Source organism: Culex quinquefasciatus, chromosome 3, assembly GCF_015732765.1.
Source record: "Culex quinquefasciatus strain JHB chromosome 3, VPISU_Cqui_1.0_pri_paternal, whole genome shotgun sequence".
Classification (NCBI taxonomy): domain Eukaryota; kingdom Metazoa; phylum Arthropoda; class Insecta; order Diptera; family Culicidae; genus Culex; species Culex quinquefasciatus.
The window spans coordinates 178,329,573-178,357,568 of NC_051863.1; the positions used below are offsets into that span (position 1 = coordinate 178,329,573).

Here is a 27,996-nt window from a genome sequence, read left to right on the forward strand (position 1 = left end):
CCACCCTAGCACGATGTAGGTCACTGTAATGACCAAACAAAAAAAATACGGGTTTAATTATTTTGGCCAAGGAAAAAAACGAAGTTGACTTTATAGCTGCTAGTACCAACCACTAGTATCTTCCTTTTAACTACAAGGACTTCGCCGCCCTGGGCTCCTAAGTGTTTGAGTACGGCACGGAGCGACGGCGCCAGATACCCATATTTACACAAAGAATTTTAGAGCGCCCGCCGCGGTATTCGAACCAGCAACCTCTGGATTGTGAGTCCAGTGCGCGGTCTGATTGAACCCCCAGAAAAAAAATTGGAGCCCGATCGGAGAACTTTTTTTTGGTTTAGGCTCTTTTCAAATGGAATTGCTGCAAATAAACATGCAAAGTAAGAAAAACACGAAATTTTAAAATAAAAAATGTTGTCCTGAACGGAAAAAAATACCCTTGAGTGAAAAATACAATGAATTTCTCTTAAAATGGCATGTCCCAATTTTTTAACAGTCGATTAACGAAAAATGCCGAAGGTTTTTAAACTATTTTTGACTTTAGATAACAAAACTTTTTTCGGAATTCTGAGTACGTCATCAAATCGGGCGTTTTACATGAAAGTTCCTTTGACACTAAATTTCCATATCATCACCATTGCAGGCTGCAAATTAGTGAAAAGACAACTTTTTTGGAAGGGGTCGTACTGCCCCACCGTCACGGGTTTTTTTTTCAAAAATAGACCTCGGATTCGTGATCAGGAACCAAAATTAACAAAGGCTAGGACAACTATTTCCAATTTCGTAACCCAAAAAAAAATAAATTAAAAAAAATAAAAGAACGCAAATTTAAAAGATTTGGCTTGTCACCATGGTCCCAGTGGCGATGCGGGCCTCACCCAGGGAAGACCAGAACCAGGTGCGGCGGATGAGTTCAATCGTTCGAAGGGCCCAATGTGCGCCAAGTGCCATCTATAGGTTATGTCCCGGGTTACAATGGCTCGCACGACACGCCATACCCCCTCACCTCAACCCTGTGTCCATAGATTCAAACCAGGGGAGGTTGGACACTTGTTTTTGGTGTTTTGCCGCTAGCCGCAACATATTTATCCTTCAACAACGACGATACTTTGCGCCATGTCGTGGGGGTTGTTGGCTCTGCACAGACTCATGTGTGCAATACATCCACACAATCAGTCAAGCCCAATCCGGGGGGAAATGAGAGCGAAACATTGTAACTTGTTTATGGTGCCAGGACCTTGCATGGCCGGGATTGCCCCGGTGAGGACGACGGTTCCGGTGATAGAGTCGGATATCGGTAAGTGAGCCGTACTCTCCACAAGGGTACTACGGGGGATTTCGAGAACACAACACATTGCGGAATGCTTACGCACTTTAGAGATTCGAACGGGGGCCACAGACAAGCAGACTCAACTTTTAGAACTCAATTACACAATTAAAAATTCTCTCATAAAATGCCATGCTACTCCATGGATAAACTTGAACTGTGAACAATTTCATGGAGACGCATGCTGTTTCAAGGGAGATAAAATTACTTGGAGAAAATAACGTCATGATTCGAAATCCGGACACATAGTAGCATATCATTTTTGTTACAGCTGGCAAAAAATCATGTTATAAGTTGGAAAATGCAATGCAAAATATGTCATTTCTAACAATTTTTCATCAGAATTTTAAAATTAAAATGACTTGTTGTGCTTCGAATCCCGGACACTGATAAAAGCTGATTCGAATTCCGGACACTTTTGCTTCGAATTCCGGACACTCGATTTTACTTATGAATCGCACAAATTTGGACTGAAATGTTAGTGAATGGCATTCTTTAGGTCTCAAATAAGCTGTTAACATCAAAACAATCGATAGTTTATGTAAAAATTTGCTAGAATTTAAGGAAATCGAAACCATAAATTTCTACTTTGCCTTCCCGGTGCTTCGAACGCCTATGAAATATTTCAAGCGAAATGTTTCGCATTTTTGGTAAACTTATAATTTAATTTTATTTGACTGTTTTGGCATTAACTACAGCGTTCAAACAAACTATAAATGAAAGTTGATGTTGGAATTCATCAAATAAAACAGTTTTGACATTCAAAATGCGAACTTATATTCAAATAATTGATAAAACAGGATGAAGTGTCCGGGTTTCGAAGCGTCCGGGAATTCGAATCATGACGTTATCAATGCAGAACCAAATACTGCAATTTCATCGTGAAAACGAGTTTCACACATTTTATACAAGTCTAAACTACGAAGAACCCTCTCCTTCACACATCCAATCTAATGCAAACTATCTCTAGCTCGCAAAATGCAAAAAAAAAACCAGTATACTCACACAATGTTGGTGTCAAGCGGCATTTCCGGAATCTTATCGAGCTGCTGCTTGACGCACCGCACCGTTCGCTGTTGGCAAGAGCATTTCTGCGGGCAGCTCATCGCGTCGGTTGTGGTCACCAGTGTTGCCAGCAGCACCATCACCACCACTAGCGACAGCCGTCGCCGCCGGCACTGTTGCCAACCGCGAAGTGGTTGTGGGGGTGGCCCCGGTAATTGGTACATTTTAGGAAATTTGTATTTGTTCTGGCTACCAGCACTATTTATCAACACGAGCTGAGCAGATTTTTCTGGAATTGGTGATAAATTTTTGAGCTGCCAGCTGGGGGCTAGTAACACACTGACGTAAAGTGACGAGACCGATGCTTTTTAGTTATTTATGTCAATGCCACACTGTCCGGCGTTGGCTGAGCTGTCAAAAAATAGAGAAAAAGCAGTTATTAGTTACGAGGTTAGCTAGAGAATTTATTTAATTAGGTTTTACGCCGTGACGTCATTTGACAGCTCGTGTGCACTGTTTACATGGTCGTTGTAGATTTTCGACGAATTTCCCCAAAACAAAATGGACGACCGCATCGAACTGTACTAAGTCGATGTAAACAGTGAATTCCTTTCTAACCTCCAAATCGAGTCGGCGTAAAACCTAATTAGGTTTTACAGCGTGACGTCACGAGCGCACACGCACACACATTTTTACGGAGACACACGTGCAAAAAATGTAAACAGTGCAGCCAAGCTGTCAAATTTCTAACCTCCAAATCGAGTCGGCGTAAAACCTAATAGAGGAGATAAACAAATCGCGACAAAATTTTGAGGCTAGGAATTTTGACAGGTGTGATTATCATAAAGTATTCGCCTCCTTTTCTCTCCCACAGAAAACTTGGGAACGAGGTAGCTGTCAAACTATAGAGGAGAAAATCGTGACGTCAGGAATGAACTCAAATCACTCAAAGTTCATTTTGTGAGTGACTTTAACATTTTGGCCTAGTTTGACAGCTACCTCGTTCCCAGGTTTTCTGTGGGAGAGAAAAGGAGACGAATACTTTATGAAAATCATACCTGTCAAAATTCCTAGCCTCAAAATTTTGTCGCGAGTTGCTTTTCTCCTCTATAGAGGGGAAAAATCAACTCGCGACACAATTTTGAGGCTAGGAATATTCGCCTCCTTTTCTTTCCTACAGACAACTGGGGACAATGTGTGCTGTCAAACTAGGCCAAACTGTTAAGTCACTCACAAAATGAACCTTCACCGATTTGAGTTCATTTCTGACGTCACGATTTTCTCTTTTATTCTGTAGTGACGAAATAGAGGTAAACAAAAAGAACAGAGCTAAAAAGTTCACTACAGCATTTATTTGAGTGCTGATACGTTCAACTTTGCATAACTTGTATCGAAAAGTATTACTTTTCAACACTGTTTTAGTTTGGAATTGATGAAACACACATACGTCAAACTAACGTCTTATTAACTTTGGTATTTCTTGGGTATTTTTGCTTGAAAATTTGGATGACAAAGGCGGTTTTGAAATGCTGGCTTGAAAGTTTTAGTTATAAATTAAATAAAAATATAATATTTTGCTTTTGCCGAAAAAAAAAACTACTACTTACTGACAACGGAATTTCACAAAAATATAAAATATTGTTGATCGATCTGAAATATGATTGATTAAATTATTTTCAGTTTATCAGACTCCTTTTTCTATTAAAATTTTGAAGTTTTCGTTAAATATTGTTATTCTAAAAACTGAGGTGACTCCGATGGTCTCTGTGTTTCTTATAAATTCCAGCCTAAAATTGAGCAAATTGGAAAATTAATGGGAAACTGATGATTATAAAGGTTTCCTTTAATGTTTAATTTCATTTTTGTATGATAAATGTTTATTAAACTTAATTGATTAAATTTTATAAAATTGATATAAATTTGATCATAATTCATAAGAAATGGAAATTCTTCTGCTGAAAACGCCTATAAATCTGAAGATATTCATTATTTCTGTTTCAATAACACTAAGAACCTGAAATCCAAAAACTAATTTTAGCTGTCATAAGTATAAAATTGTACAACGAATCGGAAAATGCTATAATCCGATTCGAACAAATTTTGTAAAGAAAAAAACAAATTAAAAAACATTGCCAAATACAAAAAAAAATATTTCAAAATTTGTTGTACTTTGAAACAAATTGAATAAAAAACCAGGGCTGTGAAGTTGGAGTCGGAGCCGGAGTCGGAGCCGAAGTCGGTGGAGTCGGGTCTTTTGGGGAAAAAATACTAGCCCTGCTAATGCTAAAGAAAATTATCTTCAACACTCGTTGATTAAAGTAATTGTTTTAAGTTGTACTTATATTACAACAACAGTTTAAGGCACCGTGCTCTTCCATAAAAATAAGTTCTCAGTACATTTCACTGGAAACGCATGGTTCTTTAAGTTAAAAAAGACGTGTGAAATAATCATAGCAACAACAAAAAATACTGCAATTGCTTTGAAGTAATTCCACGTATTTGTTTTAATTTCAAACGCATATTCCCTGGAATTCTCGCGACAGCTTTTCTCATTTTTTTTCCAGAAAAACCCAATTTCATTGCAGACGAGTTTTCACAGCACACACTTAATCAAAACCACGCAATTTCGCCGCAGCACCAAGCCACCTCCAGGCTGTGTCTGGTCTCGGTCTCGGAAAAACTTCCTCCCTCCCACGCCATCCCACCGTTCCGCGCCGCATTCCGTCTCGCTTCGTTAATAAATGATTTATTATGCTCCGTTTAAGCGCGCCAACATTCGGATGCTAATAAACACTCTGTTAATTCGCGGAAATTCTACCCCAACTCACCAGCATCCCCTCCTCGGGGCGAGCATCCCTATGGCCATCAGCAACGGAATTTGTGTGCGCCACCACCACCGTTGCCAGGCCGCAGTGTTGGCAAGAGTTAATTATTATGTCTTTTGTCTTGTTGCGGATTCGGTGCCCTTTGGCATCCCTACAGCCTGTACAAGAACGCGTTAGATTAGTGACCGGCAGGAATGGTGCTCTAGCTTCCGGGGTAGGGATGTCACTTTTTGAGAACATGATCAGAAAACAACTTTTCCGAAACAGTACGAGAAATTTAAGGAAAGTAACAGAACGTAGAAAATTTCATACAATTTCGTGACCATCCCTAGCGTTGAAATTACCCAACAAATGAATTATACGCTTGCCCAACACCACGCCCCAAAGGTCATCACGGGGATGTCTATGGGTCTAGAGGCCACTCCAGCTCCGGTCTACAGGAGGAAGCAAATTAGAGACCAGCACTCGGTCTCTCTCACGCCGGGGTAGTTTGTTTTGGAAGATCCTATTTCATACTCCCGTTCCGGGTTTCTTTCCCCGTGCTGCGCCGGATGGAAGTGTTCGTGGACTAGTGAGAACAGAAGAACTGTGTTTTTTTTTGTTGGTTATTTCTTGTTTTCTGCTTTGACGACAACTAAAAATAGCGTCCATCTTTATCGCCTTAGCCAGTTGGTCTTCTATTTCTCCATGAAGGAGCACGACGACGGAGGATGATTTCATTTGGTCCGTTCCGTCCTCCGGTCTGGAGGGGCCCACTGCCGGCGTATGACGTGTTCCAAAACGATTTTAAACTTTAATGCTTTTGAGATTTCATTCCGTCTGGAGATTGTCGGAATCGACCGTCTCAAATTGGATTTATTTCTGTTAGACGATTTCTTTTTCAGTTTGACTACATCCTGCCACAGAGAGTGGCAGGAACAATTTTGTTTTTGTTTTTGAAGCATTAGTGGAGAGCATTGGAATGCTATTTCGAATTAGTCATTTGTGTGAATCAATTTAGCAACGCTGTAAAATGTCCGAAAAAAATGGACACACTTCATTCGACAAAATTTAAAATTTGGAAATTTCTGGTATAAATGCTATGAAACTATTTTAAGGAACCATGCTGCGGTTTTGTTTGCATTAGATTTGCCATCTCTTTCTAGTAAAGATCAACACAATCGGAATTCAATTCGAATCGTGTACGATTTACGTTTCAACAACCGGTACGTACACGGTCCGATTGAGTTTACTGGTTTACTGGGTGTCGGGGGGCCCATCTCACGATTCACGATCTTATTCCGTTAACGTATTTCAAGTATCTAGCTAATTCTTCAAAATTAAGCTATGGAAAACTCTATGTCCACATATCAAAACTTTACGTAGTCTACGCCATTCCGGTTATGTCTGTGACATAACTACTTTGACTTTTTTTTAAATCTTTTTAAAATCGACTAAATGCAACCATATCATGTTAAATTTTCAATGCTTTCAATAAGAATATTTTTTTAATGTAGTTAGTTTCAAAGTATAAATACTCAAAATTGTTCTCGAAATACCTTTTTTCGAAAGCACACATTTTCATGATATGGGTATTAACCGAAGCAAAATTTTGTATGTCGTTTCACTTAATCAGAGTTTTTGTTTATACAAAAATTATCACAAAATACCGTATTTTTCGAAAAAAAAATCATAATTTGCAATATAGAAGTTTTTCTGGAATAAACTGTAGTTTTCTAAAATTACTCCAATTCCAGCAAAATTTTTGATACAATATAAAATTTAAGTATTTCAGGAAAACACTCTAATAAAGCTAAAATGCATCTCAAATTTCAATTTCGCTTAAAATACATCCCAAATTTTGCTTCCTTTCGAGTACTTTCGAAAAATACGATATTTTGTGAAAATTTAAGTATTTCTAAAAAAAACTTTAATAATGTGAAAAAACATGACAAATCTCACTTCGTTTGATACTCATATTGCAAATATTGAAAATTTGAGTATTTTCGGAAAAATGCGGTATTTTATGTAAATTTTAGTTTTTTAACAAACAAAAACTTCAAAAAATAGAAATTGCATAAAAAAATTCGTTTCGTTTGATAGCCATATTGCAATTTTCAATTTTTTTAGTATTTTCGAAAAAATGCGGCACTTTGTGAATATTTTGAGTATTTATACTTTGAAACTTACTGAGCAATTCCAGCTCAAATCAGGAATTTTTCTGGTACACAGGCAAACTTATGGGAAATTGGACGAGCTTTCCAGAAAAAATATTTACGAGACTAAAAAATCAAGTCTGTCATAAAGAAATTGCCAAAAACCACAAAAAAACCTATTTTTTCGACATTTTAACTTTTTAAACCGCTGTATCTTTCCTAGGATACATAGGACAAAGGACAATTGTCAATATGGTGACTTTTATGTAAAATTGTCTGGCAAATCGATTCCTACTATCGGTCTTAAAAAAAATTGACGTTTAGAACACTTTTGGAAAAAACAGTTTTAGTAAATGATTTTTGTATTTTTTTAGGAGAGACATACCATCCTGAATTTTTCGTCAGTCTTTTTGTGACATCTTAGGCTATTTCCTCAAAAATTTTGGACGAAAAAAAATCGTGACATCACCTTAAAATTTGACTTTTAAACTTAAAAATAAAAAAATCTCGTAAAAGTGGTGTGTATTTTTTTTTCAGAAAGCCCGTCCATTTTCCTACAAGTTTGTCTTTGACCACTTTTTGATGCGATGCAACGGCTTTGAGATGCAGTAATTTTTAAATTGCAAAATACAAAAATATTCAAATAACTTACGCCCTTGTTTTGGGGGGGGGGGGTGTTTGATGCTTCTGTGTTCATTTTTTCACCGCCAATGCATGCAGCAGATGCAGATTGAAATTAATGTTTAAAGTGCAAACGGAAAGCAAAGTGCATAAAATCGCGGCGAGCTCGAAACTTCAAAGGAGCGAACATTATGAAAGACATCTGCTTCTCTCGCAGGGAATTCCTGATTACGGTTCCTCGGTGGCCCCGGACAGGCCACCAGAAGGGCAGTTCAAGGCCGCCAGCTGCAGTGTGGCGTGGCTATTCGCGAACATAGTTTATATAGTTCAGCCCACCAGTTCGGGGAAGTGGAGAAGGGGTGTGGGAGGATAAATCCAAAGTGTAGCCATCAGGCCACTTCAGTGTCCTGTGAGCTAATTAATTAGGTTCGTCTGAGTGGGTGCGCTTTATTCTGGGAGCGCTCGAAGCTGCTGATGGCTGGCGAAGTGATTTTCAATGGAGCTTGCAATTTGCAAGTTATGCGTTCCAGATGAAGGAACTTTAGCCGGGCATCTGGTTCGAGCGGGGAATGTGCATCAAAAGGGATAACTGAACTGCTGAGGCATGCTAAAATTAAGATTGTCGAACAATGTTAGATTGAAAACGTTACAAATTAAACTTAAAAAGTTTCTTGTTTCTTGTTTCTTGTTTCTTGTTTCATGTTTCTTGTTTCTTGTTTCTTGTTTCTTGTTTCTTGTTTCTTGTTTCTTGTTTCTTGTTTCTTGTTTCTTGTTTCTTGTTTCTTGTTTCTTGTTTCTTGTTTCTTGTTTCTTGTTTCTTGTTTCTTGTTTCTTGTTTCTTGTTTCTTGTTTCTTGTTTCTTGTTTCTTGTTTCTTGTTTCTTGTTTCTTGTTTCTTGTTTCTTGTTTCTTGTTTCTTGTTTCTTGTTTCTTGTTTCTTGTTTCTTGTTTCTTGTTTCTTGTTTCTTGTTTCTTGTTTCTTGTTTCTTGTTTCTTGTTTCTTGTTTCTTGTTTCTTGTTTCTTGTTTCTTGTTTCTTGTTTCTTGTTTCTTGTTTCTTGTTTCTTGTTTCTTGTTTCTTGTTTCTTGTTTCTTGTTTCTTGTTTCTTGTTTCTTGTTTCTTGTGTTTATTTGTTTATTGTATGACCGCTCCTTTCAACATTAAATTTCACCCAAAAACCTTTACTTATCCAATATTAAATTTCCGCCCGTTTCAACCACACAACGGTTTTCGGTGGAATCTCCAAGATAAACCAAACCAAATCGGAAATCGTCCCGTCAACCTTCCGGCTATGGTTTCTATATTCCATCAACGATCCCATCTCCCGGCAAGAATGTGGATCAATTTATGAGAAGGGACAAACGCGCCTCACCCCCTTCTCTACCGAACTCAGCTAATCAATTTAGCCTCTCAAATTCCAACCAAGCGGACAATTTTACCCCACTTCCCCCACCAAAACTCCTCCTCGTTGAACCAATCCAATTTGATTTCGCTTGTGTGCATTAGTTTGCGATAAGCCTGCTAAATTGAATCAAAATGGGAAAATATTCTACCCTTCCCCTGTCCCTCGCCTTAACTTTGGTTTCGAAGAAGCAGCTGACAACGACGCCCTCCTCCCATCACAAAATCCTTAGAGTTCTCGTTTTATCTCCGCTCCCCCCCCCCCCCCACCGGGAGGGACCACACCAGACGCAGTGACAAAAATGCTGGGAAATAAGCGATGCCCTGCAACGCAACCAAGAGATTCCACAAAGAACGAGCACAAAAAATCATATTCAAAGCAAATTCATGACCAGAATAATAATTGTACTCTTCATGAAGTTCTGGCCGGCCAGAGGACAGCAGTGGGTCCGAGGAAGGACGTCGTTGTTTGGATAGCCCGAGCGCAATTCCAGGGCCAGGAGTCTTGTACACATACATATGACCTTCTTCCTTCTGCTTTCCACGTGGAAGAAGGCCTGCCCCCAACAGTCCACAACGGCGGCCGACGATGCTGACATGCACAACTTTGCAACTAGACCGGCGGATAGTTCTGGAGTTGGGGAAAATTCTAAATATTAGAAGACTGGTCAAAATTTGTTATAATCATCACTTTAAAAAAAAATGTTTTGATAAAATTCAGTTAACTTTTGAAGAATACATGCCAACCCATTATGTTTATTAGGGTGTTCCAAATTTGGGCTTCCTCGGGGCTACCCCCTGAAATCAAAGATTGGCCCATCACTAACTAGGCTAAATTCCAAAAATGAGCTCATTCTGACCACGGGACATCTCCCTCTAAATGCTTGAAGTTTGTATGGGAAAAATCTTCAAAATGTATGGAGAAATGCAACCGTTTTACTTTTATACATGGTGAGGACGCCATAGTTATCCAATTCTTACCATTTCTCAGATGTAAAAGCTTCATTTTATTTAGAACAACTTTCCCGAAGACACCATATTTTTAGGATTATTTTCTCGCGAAGTTATTAAACGACCCAAAAGCGACCTTTTTTGCGCAGCCAGCTGTAGTTTTAAAATGATAAATTATGTTCCTAATCAAAGAATTACCTCTAGTTTATTGCAGAATCAAAAATTACATTAAATTTACCATAAAATGACAAGTTTTACGATTTTTTTAACTGGAAAGGGCGGCACTTTGACACAATTTTTTTTTCTCCTCACGGTTTCGAGCAACAAAGCACTGAAAAACGTGTCTTCGTAAAAAATCCGTACCATCCCATCCATAGACCTTTTATTCGTGATCAAGGATCAAAATTACCCCTTGGAGCAAAGTTTCAGGGAAATCGAAGAGAGGTCGGGGCAACTTTTTCCGATTTTGTGTGAGTTGGTGGACCAACCAAATCGGAGTTGGTAACCGAAACTGACTAATTTATTACTTCATATTTCAAAATGTTTTAAAACATTTTAATTTTTATTTGTGTATTTTAAGTATTTTAAGTATATTAAGTATTTTAAGTATTTTAAGTATATTAAGTATTTTAAGTATTTTAAGTATTTTAAGTATTTTAAGTATTTTAAGTATTTTAAGTATTTTAAGTATTTTAAGTATTTTAAGTATTTTAAGTATTTTAAGTATTTTAAGTATTTTAAGTATTTTAAATATTTTAAGTATTTTAAGTATTTTAAGTATTTTAAGTATTTTAAGTATTTTAAGTATTTTAAGTATTTTAAGTATTTTAAGTATTTTAAGTATTTTAAGTATTTTAAGTATTTTAAGTATTTTAAGTATTTTAAGTATTTTAAGTATTTTAAGTATTTTAAGTATTTTAAGTATTTTAAGTATTTTAAGTATTTTAAGTATTTTAAGTATTTTAAGTATTTTAAGTATTTTAAGTATTTTAAGTATTTTAAGTATTTTAAGTATTTTAAGTATTTTAAGTATTTTAAGTATTTTAAGTATTTTAAGTATTTTAAGTATTTTAAGTATTTTAAGTATTTTAAGTATTTTAAGTATTTTAAGTATTTTAAGTATTTTAAGTATTTTAAGTATTTTAAGTATTTTAAGTATTTTAAGTATTTTAAGTATTTTAAGTATTTTAAGTATTTTAAGTATTTTAAGTATTTTAAGTATTTTAAGTATTTTAAGTATTTTAAGTATTTTAAGTATTTTAAGTATTTTAAGTATTTTAAGTATTTTAAGTATTTTAAGTATTTTAAGTATTTTAAGTATTTTAAGTATTTTAAGTATTTTAAGTATTTTAAGTATTTTAAGTATTTTAAGTATTTTAATTTTAAGTATTTTAAGTATTTTAAGTATTTTAAGTATTTTAAGTATTTTAAGTATTTTAAGTATTTTAAGTATTTTAAGTATTTTAAGTATTTTAAGTATTTTAAGTATTTTAAGTATTTTAAGTATTTCAAGTATTTTAAGTATTTTAAGTATTTTAAGTATTTTAAGTTTTTAAGTTTTTAAGTATTTTAAGTATTTTAAGTATTTTAAGTATTTTAAGTTTTTTAAGTATTTTAAGTATTTTAAGTTTTTTAAGTATTTTAAGTATTTTAAGTTTTTTAAGTATTTTAAGTATTTTAAGTTTTTTAAGTATTTAAGTATTTTGAGTATTTTAAGTATTTTAAGTATTTTAAGTATTTTAAGTATTTTAAGTATTTTAAGTATTTTAAGTATTTTAAGTATTTTAAGTATTTTAAGTATTTTAAGTATTTTAAGTATTTTAAGTATTTTAAGTATTTTTAGTATTTTTAGTATTTTTAGTATTTTAAGTATTTTTAGTATTTTAAGTATTTTCAGTATTTTAAGTATTTTAAGTATTTTAAATATTTTAAGTATTTTAAGTATTTTAAGTATTTTAAGTATTTTAAGTATTTTAAGTATTTTAAGTATTTTAAGTATTTTAAGTATTTTAAGTATTTTAAGTATTTTAAGTATTTTAAGTATTTTAAGTATTTTAAGTATTTTAAGTATTTTAAGTATTTTAAGTATTTTAAGTATTTTAAGTATTTTAAGTATTTTAAGTATTTTAAGTATTTTAAGTATTTTAAGTATTTTAAGTATTTTAAGTATTTTAAGTATTTTAAGTATTTTAAGTATTTTAAGTATTTTAAGTATTTTAAGTATTTTAAGTATTTTAAGTATTTTAAGTATTTTAAGTATTTTAAGTATTTTAAGTATTTTAAGTATTTTAAGTATTTTAAGTATTTTAAGTATTTTAAGTATTTTAAGTATTTTAAGTATTTTAAGTATTTTAAGTATTTTAAGTATTTTAAGTATTTTAAGTATTTTAAGTATTTTAAGTATTTTAAGTATTTTAAGTATTTTAAGTATTTTAAGTATTTTAAGTATTTTAAGTATTAAGTATTTTAAGTATTTTAAGTATTTTAAGTATTTTAAGTATTTTAAGTATTTTAAGTATTTTAAGTATTTTAAGTATTTTAAGTATTTTAAGTATTTTAAGTATTTTAAGTATTTTATGTATTTTAAGTATTTTAAGTATTTTAAGTATTTTAAGTATTTTAAGTATTTTAAGTATTTCAAGTATTTTAAGTATTTTAAGTATTTTAAGTATTTTAAGTTTTTTAAGTTTTTTAAGTATTTTAAGTATTTTAAGTATTTTAAGTATTTTAAGTTTTTTAAGTATTTTAAGTATTTTAAGTTTTTTAAGTATTTTAAGTATTTTAAGTTTTTTAAGTATTTTAAGTATTTTAAGTTTTTTAAGTATTTAAGTATTTTGAGTATTTTAAGTATTTTAAGTATTTTAAGTATTTTAAGTATTTTAAGTATTTTAAGTATTTTAAGTATTTTAAGTATTTTAAGTATTTTAAGTATTTTAAGTATTTTAAGTATTTTAAGTATTTTAAGTATTTTAAGTATTTTAAGTATTTTAAGTATTTTAAGTATTTTTAGTATTTTTAGTATTTTTAGTATTTTAAGTATTTTTAGTATTTTAAGTATTTTCAGTATTTTAAGTATTTTAAGTATTTTAAATATTTTAAGTATTTTAAGTATTTTAAGTATTTTAAGTATTTTAAGTATTTTAAGTATTTTAAGTATTTTAAGTATTTTAAGTATTTTAAGTTTTTAAGTATTTTAAGTATTTTAAGTTTTTTAATATTTTAATTTTTTAAGTATTTTAAGTATTTTTAGTATTTTTAGTATTTTAAGTATTTTAAGTATTTTAAGTATTTTAAGTATTTTAAGTATTTTTAGTATTTTTAGTATTTTTAGTATTTTTAGTATTTTAAGTATTTGAAGTATTTTAAGTATTTTTAGTATTTTAAGTATTTCAAGTATTTTAGGTATTTAAATAATTTTAAGTATTTTGAGTTTTCTAAGTAGTCCAAGTAACAAATGTGTGTAGCGTGTTTTCAGCATTTCAAGTTATAAATGTTTTGTGTGAATATTTTTTTATATCTTTTCAGGATTTTGACATTGGTCGAGAGCAACGATGGATTTATGGATGGATGAAAAAACTGTCAAAATAGTTTCACTAATCAACAATTAGGTCATAAATCCAAAGAAAACGATTTTCTCTTTTGCACGAGATGTCAGTGAAATGAAAGATTTTTAATATTTTGTTCATTTTGACAGATAGTTTACCGATCCTTCAACGATTTTTCCACTACTCACTTCGGCAAAGAAGTTGGTACTGATTGTGGTAGCTTAGAGATAAACTTTGAACGAAGCATTTTTTTTTTTTTTTTGTGCAAGACAAATATTTTACGTTAATTGGTTTCAAATATTGTGTATGAATACTTTAACTTTAGGAAACAATACTCAAAAAATTATTCTCTATTTTCCTCCTGCAAATTGTCACAAAACAAATCTGACAAAATTATATTATCTCTTCCTTCTCGAGAATGCCATGTTCTTGAAGGAAAGACACCGCATGTTTGCGGGGACAGACACGGGACAACAAGAAAGGCCATGTTGTAGACTCACTGTTGGCAGAACTTATTCCTCCTTCCTTCCCGCCCCAGCAATGGACATCTTGTACGTTATCCCATCCACGTGGCCCCAAACAGAGCAGATGCGCGTCACATCGTCACAACCACGCTCCACCACACGTTACCACCCCCTCGGGGGAAAACTAAAATCAACACGGAAGCGGAGAGCTTTTGCGACGTTTAGCAGGCAGGTACAAACTCAGTGGGGGGGGGGAGGAGAGCCCTCGGAGTCTTCTGCAGCTGATCCAAGGGGGGAATTTGCGGAAGACTTTGAGTAATTAAATTTGTCTGATGAACATTTTCTTCGTAATTAAATTTTGGGGGGTGGCTCCTCGCCTCACACAAACTTGGTATTTCATTTGCATAGTTTTCTTTATTTTTAGCGTTGAAACGGGGAGGAAAAAAAGGCTCGAGATCATGGTCAGCAGATGCAGGAAGTTTGTTATTTCTTTATTTTTAGTTGGGACGAACGACCACGAGATAGTGAGGATGCATAATTTCTGCAAATTATTCCATTGTGGTGTGCACCTGCTGTCAGTTAGACGTTATGTCCTCTTTGTGAGTTTAAACAAAATGACTGCGTAAATAATGAAACAAACCGGAAAATATGCTAATTTTGTAAATTAGAATATGCCAAGCATGAAATATTCCATCAAGAAAAGTTTGTTTTCAAAAATATTTTCTTTAAATACTCAAACCAAATGGTTCAATGAATACAAACATCCCGGAATCTTCTATACAGTATCTGCTACAAGCCATCACCACACAGGTGTTCATAGAACCAAAACAGGATGAATGGACTTCCTGTGTAATTCCCAGGATTACTACCCGGTCTTTCCGGTCACATGGGACCGCACCTCCATCCTTATTCTTTCTCATTTTTCTAGCAAACAACCATTCTTTCTCAGAGAAAAAGCGCGAAGGCGGGGCGGCACGTGCTAAATCCGGTCCGTTAAGTGACACATCTGAGCTGGCTCCCACGACAGCGCGGTGGTGGTGACACCTCTTGGTGTGGGCCGGGTGTCTGTTCCCCACGGCGGAAACGAACATGATGGACATTTTTTTCCACCCAATGTTTCTGTCCGTCCGTCGTCGTCTGGCAGGCCGACGGATGTAACGTCTTGTTCCGTCAGCTCAAAGCCACAGAACTAAAAAGGAGGGGGTTGGGAAGAAATGTAACACAATTTCTTTTCACCATATTCTATTCTGCTAAGTTGAGGTTGTAGGGAAAGATGGAGACGCGGGCAAAATCACAGCTGTCTTTTGTTCATTTTACATTTTTAATTATAAATATCTCGAGTTTAAATTTATAAAAAACCCTCAACTGCGACGAATCGTGACACATGGGGCGAATTGGGACAACCGGATTAACCATGCAGGAGCACAATATTTTGATTTTTCTGGTTGGTTACAATTAGAACAGACTCAGACCAACAAAATGTGTACATCCATTTCCAAATTTAAAACCATTAAATGCTCTAAAACTGCTGTCCCTATTCTGACTGTAGTCCCGATTCTCCCCAGATGGCGGTACCACAAATTTACCTTTTGAAGTTTTTTTTTTAGACATTAGAGTTGCTTTCACCTGAGAATGGCTATAATTTTTGACCAACGAAAAGATTTGTATTCAAAGCTTTATAAGCGCTTCTTTCCTATAGAACTTAACCCTAAATTTAGCATGTTAATAAAAAAGATTTTTAGATTGGCATTTCCAAAGAGAAGAAAAATCCTAACCTAATTTTCAGTCAAGCCAAAAGTTGTACCTTCCCATTTAGTCGCCGTCGTGCTAACTTATCGTACGTGCATTTTGGGACAAATTGAGTTAAGAACGCCATTTTGTGCAGCTCACAATGCCTCACTTTTTGACTTTCACAGATCCCCAAAATACGATTTCAATCCTGAGATATTCTACAAAATCCCAAAAAAAAACTCCGTGCATTTTTGACACTTTACATATGAAAGTAGATTCAATCTTGTCATGCTGTCTTGTCACTCCCTGAAAATTGATGTAAGTGCGACAACTGGCCAAAGGAATTTCAGGTCAGAACTCGTTTGACGCATGTACAAGTTAGACTACCGTAAACATTTGTAATTATAACTCGGGACTCCAGCAAACAACTTCATCCAAAGTTCAAGAAAATGCACATAACTAGGCTTAGTGATTTTTCACGCTCGAAAATTGCAAATGTCACGGGGACCTCAATTTTAGAATACCAAATTTCACGCAAATTTCGCGGAACGTTAAATTTTTTAAAATATCTTTGAATATGTTATGTTAAAATCACAGGAACTACTTTTTATGCATCATTAGTTATTAATCTTCAATAAACAAAAAAAAATCATTACTACATTTGATCGTGACACGAAAAAAATCTCTTAATTATCAAAAAAGTTTCCACCTGGTTTGTCCGGGATAGTCTCTATTTATATTTCGAAAAAATGCAGGGCATGCGTATTCTCATTTATTGAACTTTTTTTAAATATCCAACAAATAATTTTGAAATTTTAATGGGCAAAACTAGTAATTGTAAACAAAATATTTAAAGAAAAAATAAGGCAGATTCTCTTAATTTTTTTAAGTTTTAAGTTTTCCTTTTAAATAAAATATCTCTAAAAAATTTATAATAGCGAATGAAAATATAACTAAACTTAGTTAGTTTCTTTAAAAAACTGAAAATCTGAACAGTTTATAAATTTCACGAATTTCACGCTATCCACGCAATCGTTTATAAAAACCACTAACCCTATATAAGTAATAGAAAAGGGTATTCACTCGCTTAATTCTACAGTATTTAATAAGGCTTTTTTTATTTCTATTTGTGTTTGACAAATTATTTTTAAAAAATCATTACATTTCACGGATTTCACGCTGACCGTAAAATCGTGAACTATCACTAACCCTACACATAACGGTCAGCCAAACAAAACGTTTTTTTTTATTTATATTTATTCAAATTTCTTTTCCATGTACATTCATTCAGTTAAAATATTATTGAGTGTCCAATCACAAACGATGACTTTTCACCTCAATTTTAAATACTAGCAACTTTCATTTATTCATGAAATATTGTAGCTTTCGCTATTCAGTGATTTCAAATGTAGGAGGTCCTACATGTACAAAAGGGAAAAGGGATACCTTAAAACTAACTTATAAACTATATAAAGAGCGGATCAATGCAGCTGAAGACTGCAATGATTTTTGTCGAAATGCATCAATTATCTTATTGGACACAACATTCAAAGTGTCAACTTCGGCTAATTGATGAAGTTCACTGGTGCTGAACCAGGGAGGAAGTTTCAGAATCATTTTCAGAATTTTGTTCTGAATCCTCTGAAGTTTTTCTTCCTGGTTAAGCAACAGCTTGTCCAGATCGGCACAGCATAAAGCATGGCAGGTCTGAAAATTTGTTTATAAATTAACAGTTTATTCTTGAGACAAAGTCTAGAATTCCTGTTTATAAGTGGATACAAACATTTAATATATTTGTTACATTTAACCTGGATACTTTCAATGTGATCCTTGTAAGTAAGGTTTTTGTCAAAAGCAAGTCCAATATATTTCACATGATCCTCCCACTTTAAATTGACCTCATTCATCTTTATAATGTGATGACTTTTTGGTTTAAGAAAATCAGCCCTTGGTTTGTGAGGGAAAATAATAAGTTGAGTTTTTGCAGCATTTGGAGTAATTTTCCATTCTTTCAAATAAGAATTGAAAATATCCAAGCTTTTTTGTAATCTTCTTGTGATGACACGAAGGCTTCTGCCTTTGGCGGAGATGCTTGTGTCATCAGCAAAAAGTGATTTCTGACATCCTGGGGGCAAATCAGGCAAGTCAGAAGTAAAAATATTGTATAAAATTGGACCCAAAATGCTTCCTTGAGGGACGCCAGCACGTACAGGTAGTTGATCAGATTTGCTATTCTGATAACATACCTGCAGAGTACGATCCGTCAAATAATTTTGAATAATTTTCACGATATAAATCGGAAAATTAAACCTTTTCAATTTCGCAATCAATCCTTTATGCCAAACACTGTCAAATGCTTTTTCTATGTCTAGAAGAGCAGCGCCAGTAGAATAGCCCTCAGATTTGTTGCTTCGAATCAAATTTGAAACTCTCAACAACTGATGAGTAGTTGAATGCCCAAGGCGAAATCCAAACTGTTCATCAGCGAAAATTGAATTTTCATTAATGTGCGTCATCATTCTATTAAGAATTATTCTTTCGAATAATTTACTAATAGATGAAAGCAAACTAATGGGCCGATAGCTTGACGCTTTAGCAGAATTTTTATCCGGTTTCAAAATCGGAATGCCAAACAAAACGTGTTTTTCATTGTTTACATCGCGTGCTTTCGTTTTTGTTTGTTCAAAGTCAAACATTAAAACGCGTTTTTCTCGGAACGTCGAAATGGCGGGTGCGACAAGATAGCACGACGACGTCGATTTGTAACTTCTTTTCATGTTCCAAAACTGCACTTTTTTTCGGAATATTCAATTTTCACTTCATTTCACGATCTGGACCACTGTGCAATGCGGAAGCTAATTTTGTATGTTTTGGTTTTGTATAGTTTGCCTGGCACGGAGCGATGCATTCACACTAATGCAACAGAGATGACTCATTCCTAAGAGATAAACCACTTGGATACTTTTTGGAAGGCTCCATGACGGTTGTTTTTGTCGGGTTTGTCGCGTAACAAATTTGTTTTGATTCAGCAAGAACGTTGTGTACCCATTGGGTACTACCCAAGTGTTTTTTGTGTTGAAAAGGACCTAGCTCGGAGGGTTCGACGTCGGTTGTATACGGGGGGATGGTAACCCTATTCCGACCAAAGCAAACTGACAACAGTCGACATTAGCACGGTTGTCAAATGAGAGCCCACAACAAAAGCACTAGCTGTCAAATGGTAGCCCATAACAAATCATTGTTTGGGTTTTGATTTTCAAATTTCTCGCAATTCAAACGATAAATACCCGAAAAATACGTGAATTGTGTTGCTGATGGCAAATTCTATCATATCCTTGGAGATTCCATCCCAATATTGGCTGAAAATTCATATCGAAAAAAGTGATTTTTCTGTTTACCTTTTTTTGCTTTTTTCTTTTGGTCGATCAAACAGTGCGCCCGTACACTGTGAATCGGCATTACACATTTTTCAGTTTGGTTTTACACATTTGCATGGGACTTTTGAGTTTAACCAGGATAACACACTTCGTGTTACCAAAGTAATATGAATAATACTGATTCTGAGTGTTTGTTATCTGAACTTCCAAGATGGCGGCTTCTTCGCTACCCCCTGGTTGTATATGTGTTGTTTATAAGTCCTCTCCATAACATCGTAGCTCGGGAGGCATCGAAAACCAATACCTTATCCTTCTAGCATAAAAAGAAGAATCATTTTTTTATCTAGCAGATTTTTGAATGCCCTGAAATTGCCATGAAATTCAATTGATTTTTTTTACCGTGTATCATTTTTTTCAGTGTAGTCCTTATCCAAACCTACAACTTTGCCGAAGACACCAAATCGATCAAAAAAATCAATCAAAAGATACAGATTTTTTTTTATACATCATTTTTGTATGGACAGCTGCCAAATTTGTATGGAAAATTATATGGACAAACTAATGCTGCGAAATGGCTTCTTTGGGCATACCGAAGGCACCAACAAAGTTTCAGCCGGATTAAAAAATACAAAAATTAAAATTAAAAAAAAAAGACCGATTTAGTAGAGAATTTGTCAACTTTTGTGCCGTGAATAACACTGACCTACAAAAAATGACAAAAATTATTGCGCAGGATCAACTCGACGGGAAGCATGAAGTTTGGGGTCCCCAAAAACACGTGCACGTTTCAAAAATATTTAGACAGAGGCCGAATGGTTTATCTCCAAAGTTTGTATGGAAAAGTAGTGCTGTTCACTACTACCACTTATTGCATGCATTTTTTCCTCGTATGCAACAGTGACGAACCGCCCTAATTCTCCATGCAAACTTTGGAGAAAAACCATTCAGTACTGTCTAAATATTTTTCGAAAATTCAAACTACACGTGTTTCTGGGGACCCTAAACTTCATGCTTCCGGTCGAGTTGAGCCTGCGCAGAAATTTCGTTGGTCGCCCAAGTAACCATACAGCACGATTTACCAGCTGCGGATTTTCGTTAACAAGTTTATACATCTGCACTAAATGCGCTTTTACAGCTGATTTGCGACCGGTTTTGGACTTTATATTTCTGAGTTCCAGCTAGCCTCTACTGTTGTTGATCCAACCCTGCACAAAATGTCAAAAAATCGAGAGAAGCAAAAATGTTGCTCTCTCTCCTTTTCCTCTCCCTCTACTGATCTTTTTTGATTTGTTTACTACTGATTTTAGATTTGTTTACTACCACGTTACCGACTCAGCTGACAGAGAGGAAGAAGAGCCGATTTTTTTGCGGGAAAGGGAGTTGTTGGAGATGTAATGCCAGGAGCTTGAGGTTGCTGCCGATGAGTGGAGTTTTCTGTGCCTTTATCCATTCGCCTAATTTGGAGGTGGCTTTTGCTCCGTCAGACTCTGCTGAGGCAGATTCCTTCTATATGACCAGTGAAAGGCACAATTCGGTGCATTGTGGTGCCCACGGGGAATTTCTGAATATTGGACGACTGCTTTAGATATCGAAAAGGTCCGAAAAATGCCAACCTTTACGCCAACTTAAATTTTTCAGTACAAAAGATTCAATCGAAACATTAAACCTCATCTTGTTTTGTTCAGCTCTTTCGAAAGATTTCGGAAAAGACTAAAAAATCAACAGCAGCTGATAATAGCATGTAATCACGATGAATCTCAGCCACCCGACAGCGTTTTCTCCGTTGATTTGTGATGGTTGTTCTGGTTGAAGGGTGAGCGAGCAAGCAATGTATTTATTTTCGTTTACTTCATTCTCTCTCTTTCACACCTCAACTGTGTTGCCAGTTAATGGGAAATAAACCCAGCAGTGTTGCTAGCAACAGCATTAAATCAGCTGCATTTCTGCAAATCCTAGAGCAGTTGTTTTAGAACTGATTTGTTCAGATCATAGCTGTTTTATGACTAACTAGCTGTTGAATACTAATGAACAGCTAGTTTATGATTTCTTTTAATGCTGGATGGTTACTTGGGCGGTGTAATCACTACATGAGCAAATACATTCGAAATGAATAGCGGCAATCTTCGCCTTTAGTTAAGGTTCAATACCCAAAATGCTAAAAAAAATCATTAGACCTTTTAAAAACTCCAGACATGTAATTCTTGTTTTAACGGTCAAAGCATATCTCTCTGGTGCACATCAAGCAGAGCTTTTGCACCTAGATTTTTGTTACAGATATTTTGGTATCTTCAAAACTACAGGAACTATCGATATAATTTTTATTCATCCCCTAATGTAAATACTGTCTACAAACCAATTTACAACAAGATTTGACTATTTTTACAATCAAAATGTTTCAGGATTGGGTCCGTAAGTTTGACAATTTTGGAATAAAAAGACAACAACTTCTTTGGTTGCTGTGCACCCTTAACGTCAAAATAACGTTATCGTTTTACAATCCAGACTTTATTAATACTCTTAATATCCAACCATCGTTAGACTGAAAACAAAAATAAAATACTAAAATAAGTTTTTTTGCAATTCCGTCGTGAAACTACTTACTTTTCCTGTCATACTTGAACGACGAAATAGCCTACTTTTCTGTACCAAAAATAACAGAATCGAATAGCAACACTTTTCAAAATAAATGCTGAAAAGTTCTACTTTTCAGCACTCAAATGGGTGCTGAAAGGTTGAACTTTTCAGCACTTGTTTCGAAAAGTAACACTTTTCAAAATGTTTTTGATTTAATCGATTTATTGACAAAATACATGAAAATTTGACATACAATTTCACTCAGTGTGTGTTTTTTGGAATTGCAAAAAATGTTGTATGGAACTCGTTGCAAAACTTGATTTTTTCAGCACTCTTCGTATTTATCCAACTCGGTGAACCTCGTTGGATAAATGTACGACTCGTGCTGAAAAAATCCTCTTTTTGCAACTTGTTGCATAAACTACTAATTTTTCCTCATTGTTCAATAAATGCCTTCATGTTTCGAAGGCAAATCAGAATCTGCTCAAAAAAGCAACTGTTTCAATTCAATGAACCTCCCTCCCCCTCAAACCGAATACAGGCTACATTATTCACGGGTACCGCACACTTTGCCATCCCACAGCCAACCGCAGAGATCCGCGCCCGAGGAATCCGTCTTTGATTCAGCAAAAGCCCGTAAAACTTTACCACCACCGAAACTACGTACGTATACCTACCGTATCTTCACCACACAATTCCGGCACAGACAGCAGCAGACGGCAGAGTAACAACACAGCCGAGGGTTTTATCGTCCTCTACAGCACCGACGACCACGGCCAGATATCCTTGTCCTGTGGTCTCCTGCCCCACCCGTTCCTGCTGCTGTCTTTGTCCAGTCGAGTCGACGATTATAAATTCAACAAATCCTCAAACATTTATACACTCCAGGGATTACCGGCGGGCACTTCTTCTTTCTGGTTTGTTTGCTTCTCAGTTTTTTTTTTTTCGCGCTTTTCCAGCGTCGGAAAAACCACTTTCCTGCTTATCCGCCGTGTTAAGCGTGTGCTGTATTGTTTTCCTCTTTCACAAGGATTTAATTCACAACAAACGTTTCGCGAAAATATATAAACTCTTGAGATTAAACGAACCAGATATTTCTCGCCTGGCTGTGAGCTGTGTCTTTTTTGCGAGTCTGGTTCGTCTTTTTGTCGCAAAATGGCACAAATTTTTATAATTCCATCCCCTGGTCTTCCGCGACGAGTTCCTTTTATCTCGCTTGATGTTCTGGAATGTTTGCCTCTGAACCCACGCGCGCTACAGCTATGTGCAGCAACAGCAGGGCACAGTTCTGCACTTGACACCGCGCTGCTCAGGCGTTCGCTTGACACACAAAGCTACTGCAGCTTCCTTTGCCTTTCCCTTTTTAATAACTCTTATCTCTTATCCACTTTTAGAACAACGGCTCGTGGAACAATGTGACACGCTCACTCCGCAGAGTGCTCTGCGAGATATCCGGTGGAGACGCTGTACGAGACTCTACACCACGGCAGCTGCTGACAGCATCTTCACGACTACACGACACGACACGACAACTCTCTGTTGATCCAATTCACCAAATCACTGTAATTAATTAATCAAGAGCAGAGTACGCGGCGTCAGTGTTGTTGCGCGACACTAAATCATTCATTCAATTTGGGGCCAAGAGACAGACGGGAGGCCGGACACCTCATTCCAGCACCGCACTGCACATCTTCACCGGAGAAGCGACCAGACACGTCTGGGACCTACCCCACCGAAAAGACTCCCACCACACACCCACACACAACCAACTCACTGACTGTGTCTGAGGACAAAAGCCGCACCGGAAGAGAGCGTCGTCCAAACACGTCCAACTCGAGTACCGGTCCACGAAAGACTGAATCGAGTGGGGTGCGAGCGTATAAACAGAACTTCGTCGGTACATCCGAGTGGGAATAGCACGGAGATGCCGGCCGGATGCTGCGTCGCAGAGAGAAAAGAGAGCGAGAGCGAAAGTGCATCCTTTTTGCTTGCGAGAGAGTTTATCAGCGGCGCGCACTCTGTCGTTTTGGGGTTCTTCTTGGCGGTTAGAATGTTGGTAGAATGTTGGTGGCTGATAGCAGGGGTGAAGTCTTGTGAGCAAGTCTCTTCTAGGAATTGGGAATCAACGATAAGATTAGTTGACACACAGAGAAACAGAAACTCTTTTCTAAAATCCGTCATTTAGTTACCAACCAGTCTCCATTACTCGAAGTCTCGATTATCCGTAGGTCTTCCAAAGTAATTTCTGATAACACAAGACAACAAGAATGGAAAACGTGAGATTCACATTTCATGAAAAAGCACACTTTTGAAGGTGAAATTTGATATTTTTTTTTTTGGACGAATAGGATTTCTCCAAAGTTTGTATGGAGAATTAGTGTACATATTACGGAACCATCCATAAACTACGTGGATCTTTTTTGAAATCACAAACCGCCACCCTCCCTCCTAAGATGTCCACGTGGTTTATGGATGGTCCCTACATGCCATTTCTGAGTTGTATGCGACACAGTAAAAAAAAACATGGTAATGTTATATCTGGGAATGAATACAAATGCCACAAAAAATGTGTAAATTCACCAATATTTGAGTGTTTTGTCACTTTTTAAATCTTAATTAAAATAATATTACATCATAAAGAGGAAAATTTACACAGCGACGAACCACCCTGCACGTAATTAAAAATAATGAACAAATCAAATTGCAAATTTTTATTTTGGGGGCCTTCTAGTTCCTTATGAGTTGAGAATGTGCTGAAAAATTGATGGTCCTTGTTAAAAAATATTTCTGCTTCACTTGGAGCATTTTTGAGGAAGATAACAAATTCGGCAATAATTTGAGCAGAGTTCCCAAATGAACCGGTTAGCTAGGTTCACCAATAAAATTGGTTCGGCTTAAGCCTCCTTTTGTGGTTCAATCCTGGTTCAGTGAACCATGACTATGCATAAGTGTTACGGTGCAACAATGCTACCGTGTAACAAATATAATGATGTAACAATGTTACACCGTAACATTGTTACACTGTAACATTGTTACAACGTCATATTTGTTACATCGTAACATTTATTACACCGTAACATTGTTACACCACAACATTCGGTGTAACAATGTTACGGTGTAACAATGTTACACCACAACATTCGGTGTAACAATGTTACGGTGTAACAATGTTACGGTGTAACAATGTTACGGTGTAACAATGTTACGGTGTAGCAATGTTACGGTGTAACAATGTTACGGTGTAACAATGTTACGGTGTAACAATGTTACGGTGTAACAATGTTACGGTGTAACAATGTTACGGTGTAGCAATGTTACGGTGTAACAATGATACGGTGTAACAATGTTACGGTGTAACAATGTTACGGTGTAACAATGTTACGGTGTAACAATGTTACGGTGTAACAATGTTACGGTGTAACAATGTTACGGTGTAACAATATTACGGTGTAACAATGTTACGGTGTAACAATGTTACGGTGTAACAATGTTACGGTGTAACAATGTTACGGTGTAGCAATGTTACGGTGTAACAATGTTACGGTGTAACAATGTTACGGTGTAACAATGTTACGGTGTAGCAATGTTACGGTGTAACAATGTTACGGTGTAACAATGTTACGGTGTAACAATGTTACGGTGTAACAATGTTACGGTGTAACAATGTTACGGTGTAGCAATGTTACGGTGTAACAATGTTACGGTGTAACAATGTTACGGTGTAACAATGTTACGGTGTAACAATGTTACGGTGTAACAATGTTACGGTGTAACAATGTTACGGTATAACAATATTACGGTGTAACAATGTTACGGTGTAACACTGTTACGGTGTAACAGTGTTACGCAGTAGTAGATTTAGGGTTGAACAGTATCCTGGTGTAACAGAACTCGCCGTTTAGCCTAACATTCTTTGATCAGGTTCAAGCCTGGTTCAAGCCAATGGTTCATTTTGGCTAGCCTCGCCTGGTTTGAACCAAATGAACCATGGCTCACGGCGCTCGTTGAGCCTGAACCGACGATGCTTGCCGACGTGTGGAGTGAACCTGAACCAGAAAAATGAACCTAGCCTAGCCGATGGCTTAGGCTAGTGGGAACACTGAATTTGAGTTCAATCAAGCATCACTTTCAAAAAAGCTAGAAACATTTATTTTCGACTTTTTTCAGCTTCATTTCACACAATTTTCAAAAAATACATTTCCGATTGCAAATTTGATTTTTCCAAAATTATTTGCTTTTCTATTTTGAAGAAAACATCTTTTACGAATTTTTTTTTAAAGTATTGACATGTTTTTTTTTGCCTTTCTTACTAAAGAAAGGTATAGGGGTAATTCTCCGCCAACTCACACAGCAGTTGCCCCGACCCCTCTTCGATTTGCGTGAAACTTTGTCCTAAGGGGTAACTTTTGTCCCTGATCACGAATCCGCGGTCCGTTTTTTGATATCTCGTGACGGAGGGACGGTACGACCCCTTCCATTTTTGAACATGCGAAAAAAGAGGTGTTTTTCAATAATTTGCAGCCTGAAACGGCGATGAGATAGAAATTTGGTGTCAAAGGGACTTTTATGTAAAATTAGACGCCCGATTTGATGGCGTACTCAGAATTCCGAAAAACGTATTTTCATCGAAAAACACTAAAAAGTTTTAAAATTCTCCCATTTTCCGTTACTTGACTGTAAAATTTTGGAACATGTCATTTTATGGGAAATTTAATGTACTTTTCGAATCTACATTGACCCGGAAGGGTCATTTTTTCATTTAGAACAAAATTTTTCATTTTAAAATTTCGTGTTTTTTCTAACTTTGCAGGATTATTTTTTAGAGTGTAACAATGTTCTACAAAGTTGTAGAACAGTCAATTACAGAAATTTTGATAAATAGACATAAGGGGTTTGCTCTTAAACATCACGAGTTATCGCGATTTTACGAAAAAAAGTTTTGAAAAAGTTGGTCGTCATCGATCATGGCCGTTCATGGTCACCCGCGACAGACACGGACGACGAAACAAAGAGAAACGCAAAAAGTAACTTTTTCAAAACTTTTTTCGTAAAATCGCGATAACTCGTGATGTTTAATAGCAAACCCCTTATGTCTATTTATCAAAATTTCTGTAACTGACTGTTCTACAACTTCGTAGAACATTGTTACACTCTAAAAAATAACCCTGCAAAGTTAGAAAAAACACGAAATTTTAAAATGAAAAATTTTGTTCTAAATGAAAAAATTACGTTTCCGGGTCAATGTAGATTCGAAAAGTACATTAAATTTCCCATAAAATTACATGTTCCAAAAATTTTTACAGTCGAGTAACAAAAAATGTGAGAATTTTTAAAACTTTTTTAGTGTTTTTTTCGATGAAAAATACGTTTTTTCGGAATTCTGAGTACGCCATCAAATCGGGCGTCTAATTTTACATAAAAGTCCCTTTGACACCAAATTTCTATCACATCACCGTTTCAGGCTGCAAATTATCGAAAAACACCTCTTTTTTGCATGTTCAAAAATGGAAGGGGTCGTACCGCCCCTCCGTCACGAGATATCAAAAAACGGACGTCGGATTCATGATCAGGGACAAAAGTTACCCTATAGGACAAAGTTTCACGCAAATCAAAGAGGGGTCGGGGCAACTGCTGTGTGAGTTGGCGGAAAATTACCCATATATTGTTTCCAAATTGTTGTCCACTGAAATTGTGGAAAATCAACTTTCACTTTTGGATGAAGTTTTCCTGATTCAAAAAATAATCATAAAAAGCATTCGAATCTGATATCTCCTGCATCATAATCTAAATAAAGTGCATAACGAGCTGTTTTAAAAAATAAGCCCATTCCACAAAAACTGATCGACTCATGAATTTATTATATAAAAATTATACATAGCCACAGCCAGGGTTGCCATGTTGCCAGATAAATCTGGGAATGCCAGATTTTTCATGTGTCAGCCAAATAAAGATTTACCCTTCCCTATGCCAGATATTGACAGATTTTGCTAGATTTGCCACTTTTGCATGTTATGAATTAATTCAAATCCTCCTCCTTTCACCGT

The 27,996-nt window shown here is 35.5% G+C and overlaps 1 protein-coding gene across 6 annotated transcripts in view; it reads right to left on the minus strand.

The window, feature by feature from the left end:
* The window catches only part of LOC6047379 (peroxidasin), a 199,350-nt gene that overhangs the window by 170,191 nt on the left and 1,163 nt on the right, over nt 1-27,996 (minus strand). For 3 of the 6 annotated variants that reach the window (XM_038259689.1, XM_038259688.1, XM_038259684.1), the window contains exons 1-2: nt 22,630-23,212; nt 2,330-2,740 (exon numbers count right to left, since the gene is read on the minus strand). In XM_038259689.1, the coding sequence (XP_038115617.1) occupies nt 2,330-2,553 (224 nt within the window). In that variant the 5' untranslated portion in view covers nt 2,554-2,740; nt 22,630-23,212. Of the gene's footprint in view, nt 1-2,329; nt 2,741-22,629; nt 23,213-23,726; nt 23,805-27,996 lie in introns of those variants that run through there. The other 3 variants (XM_038259685.1, XM_038259686.1, XM_038259687.1) reach the window with 3 other exon arrangements.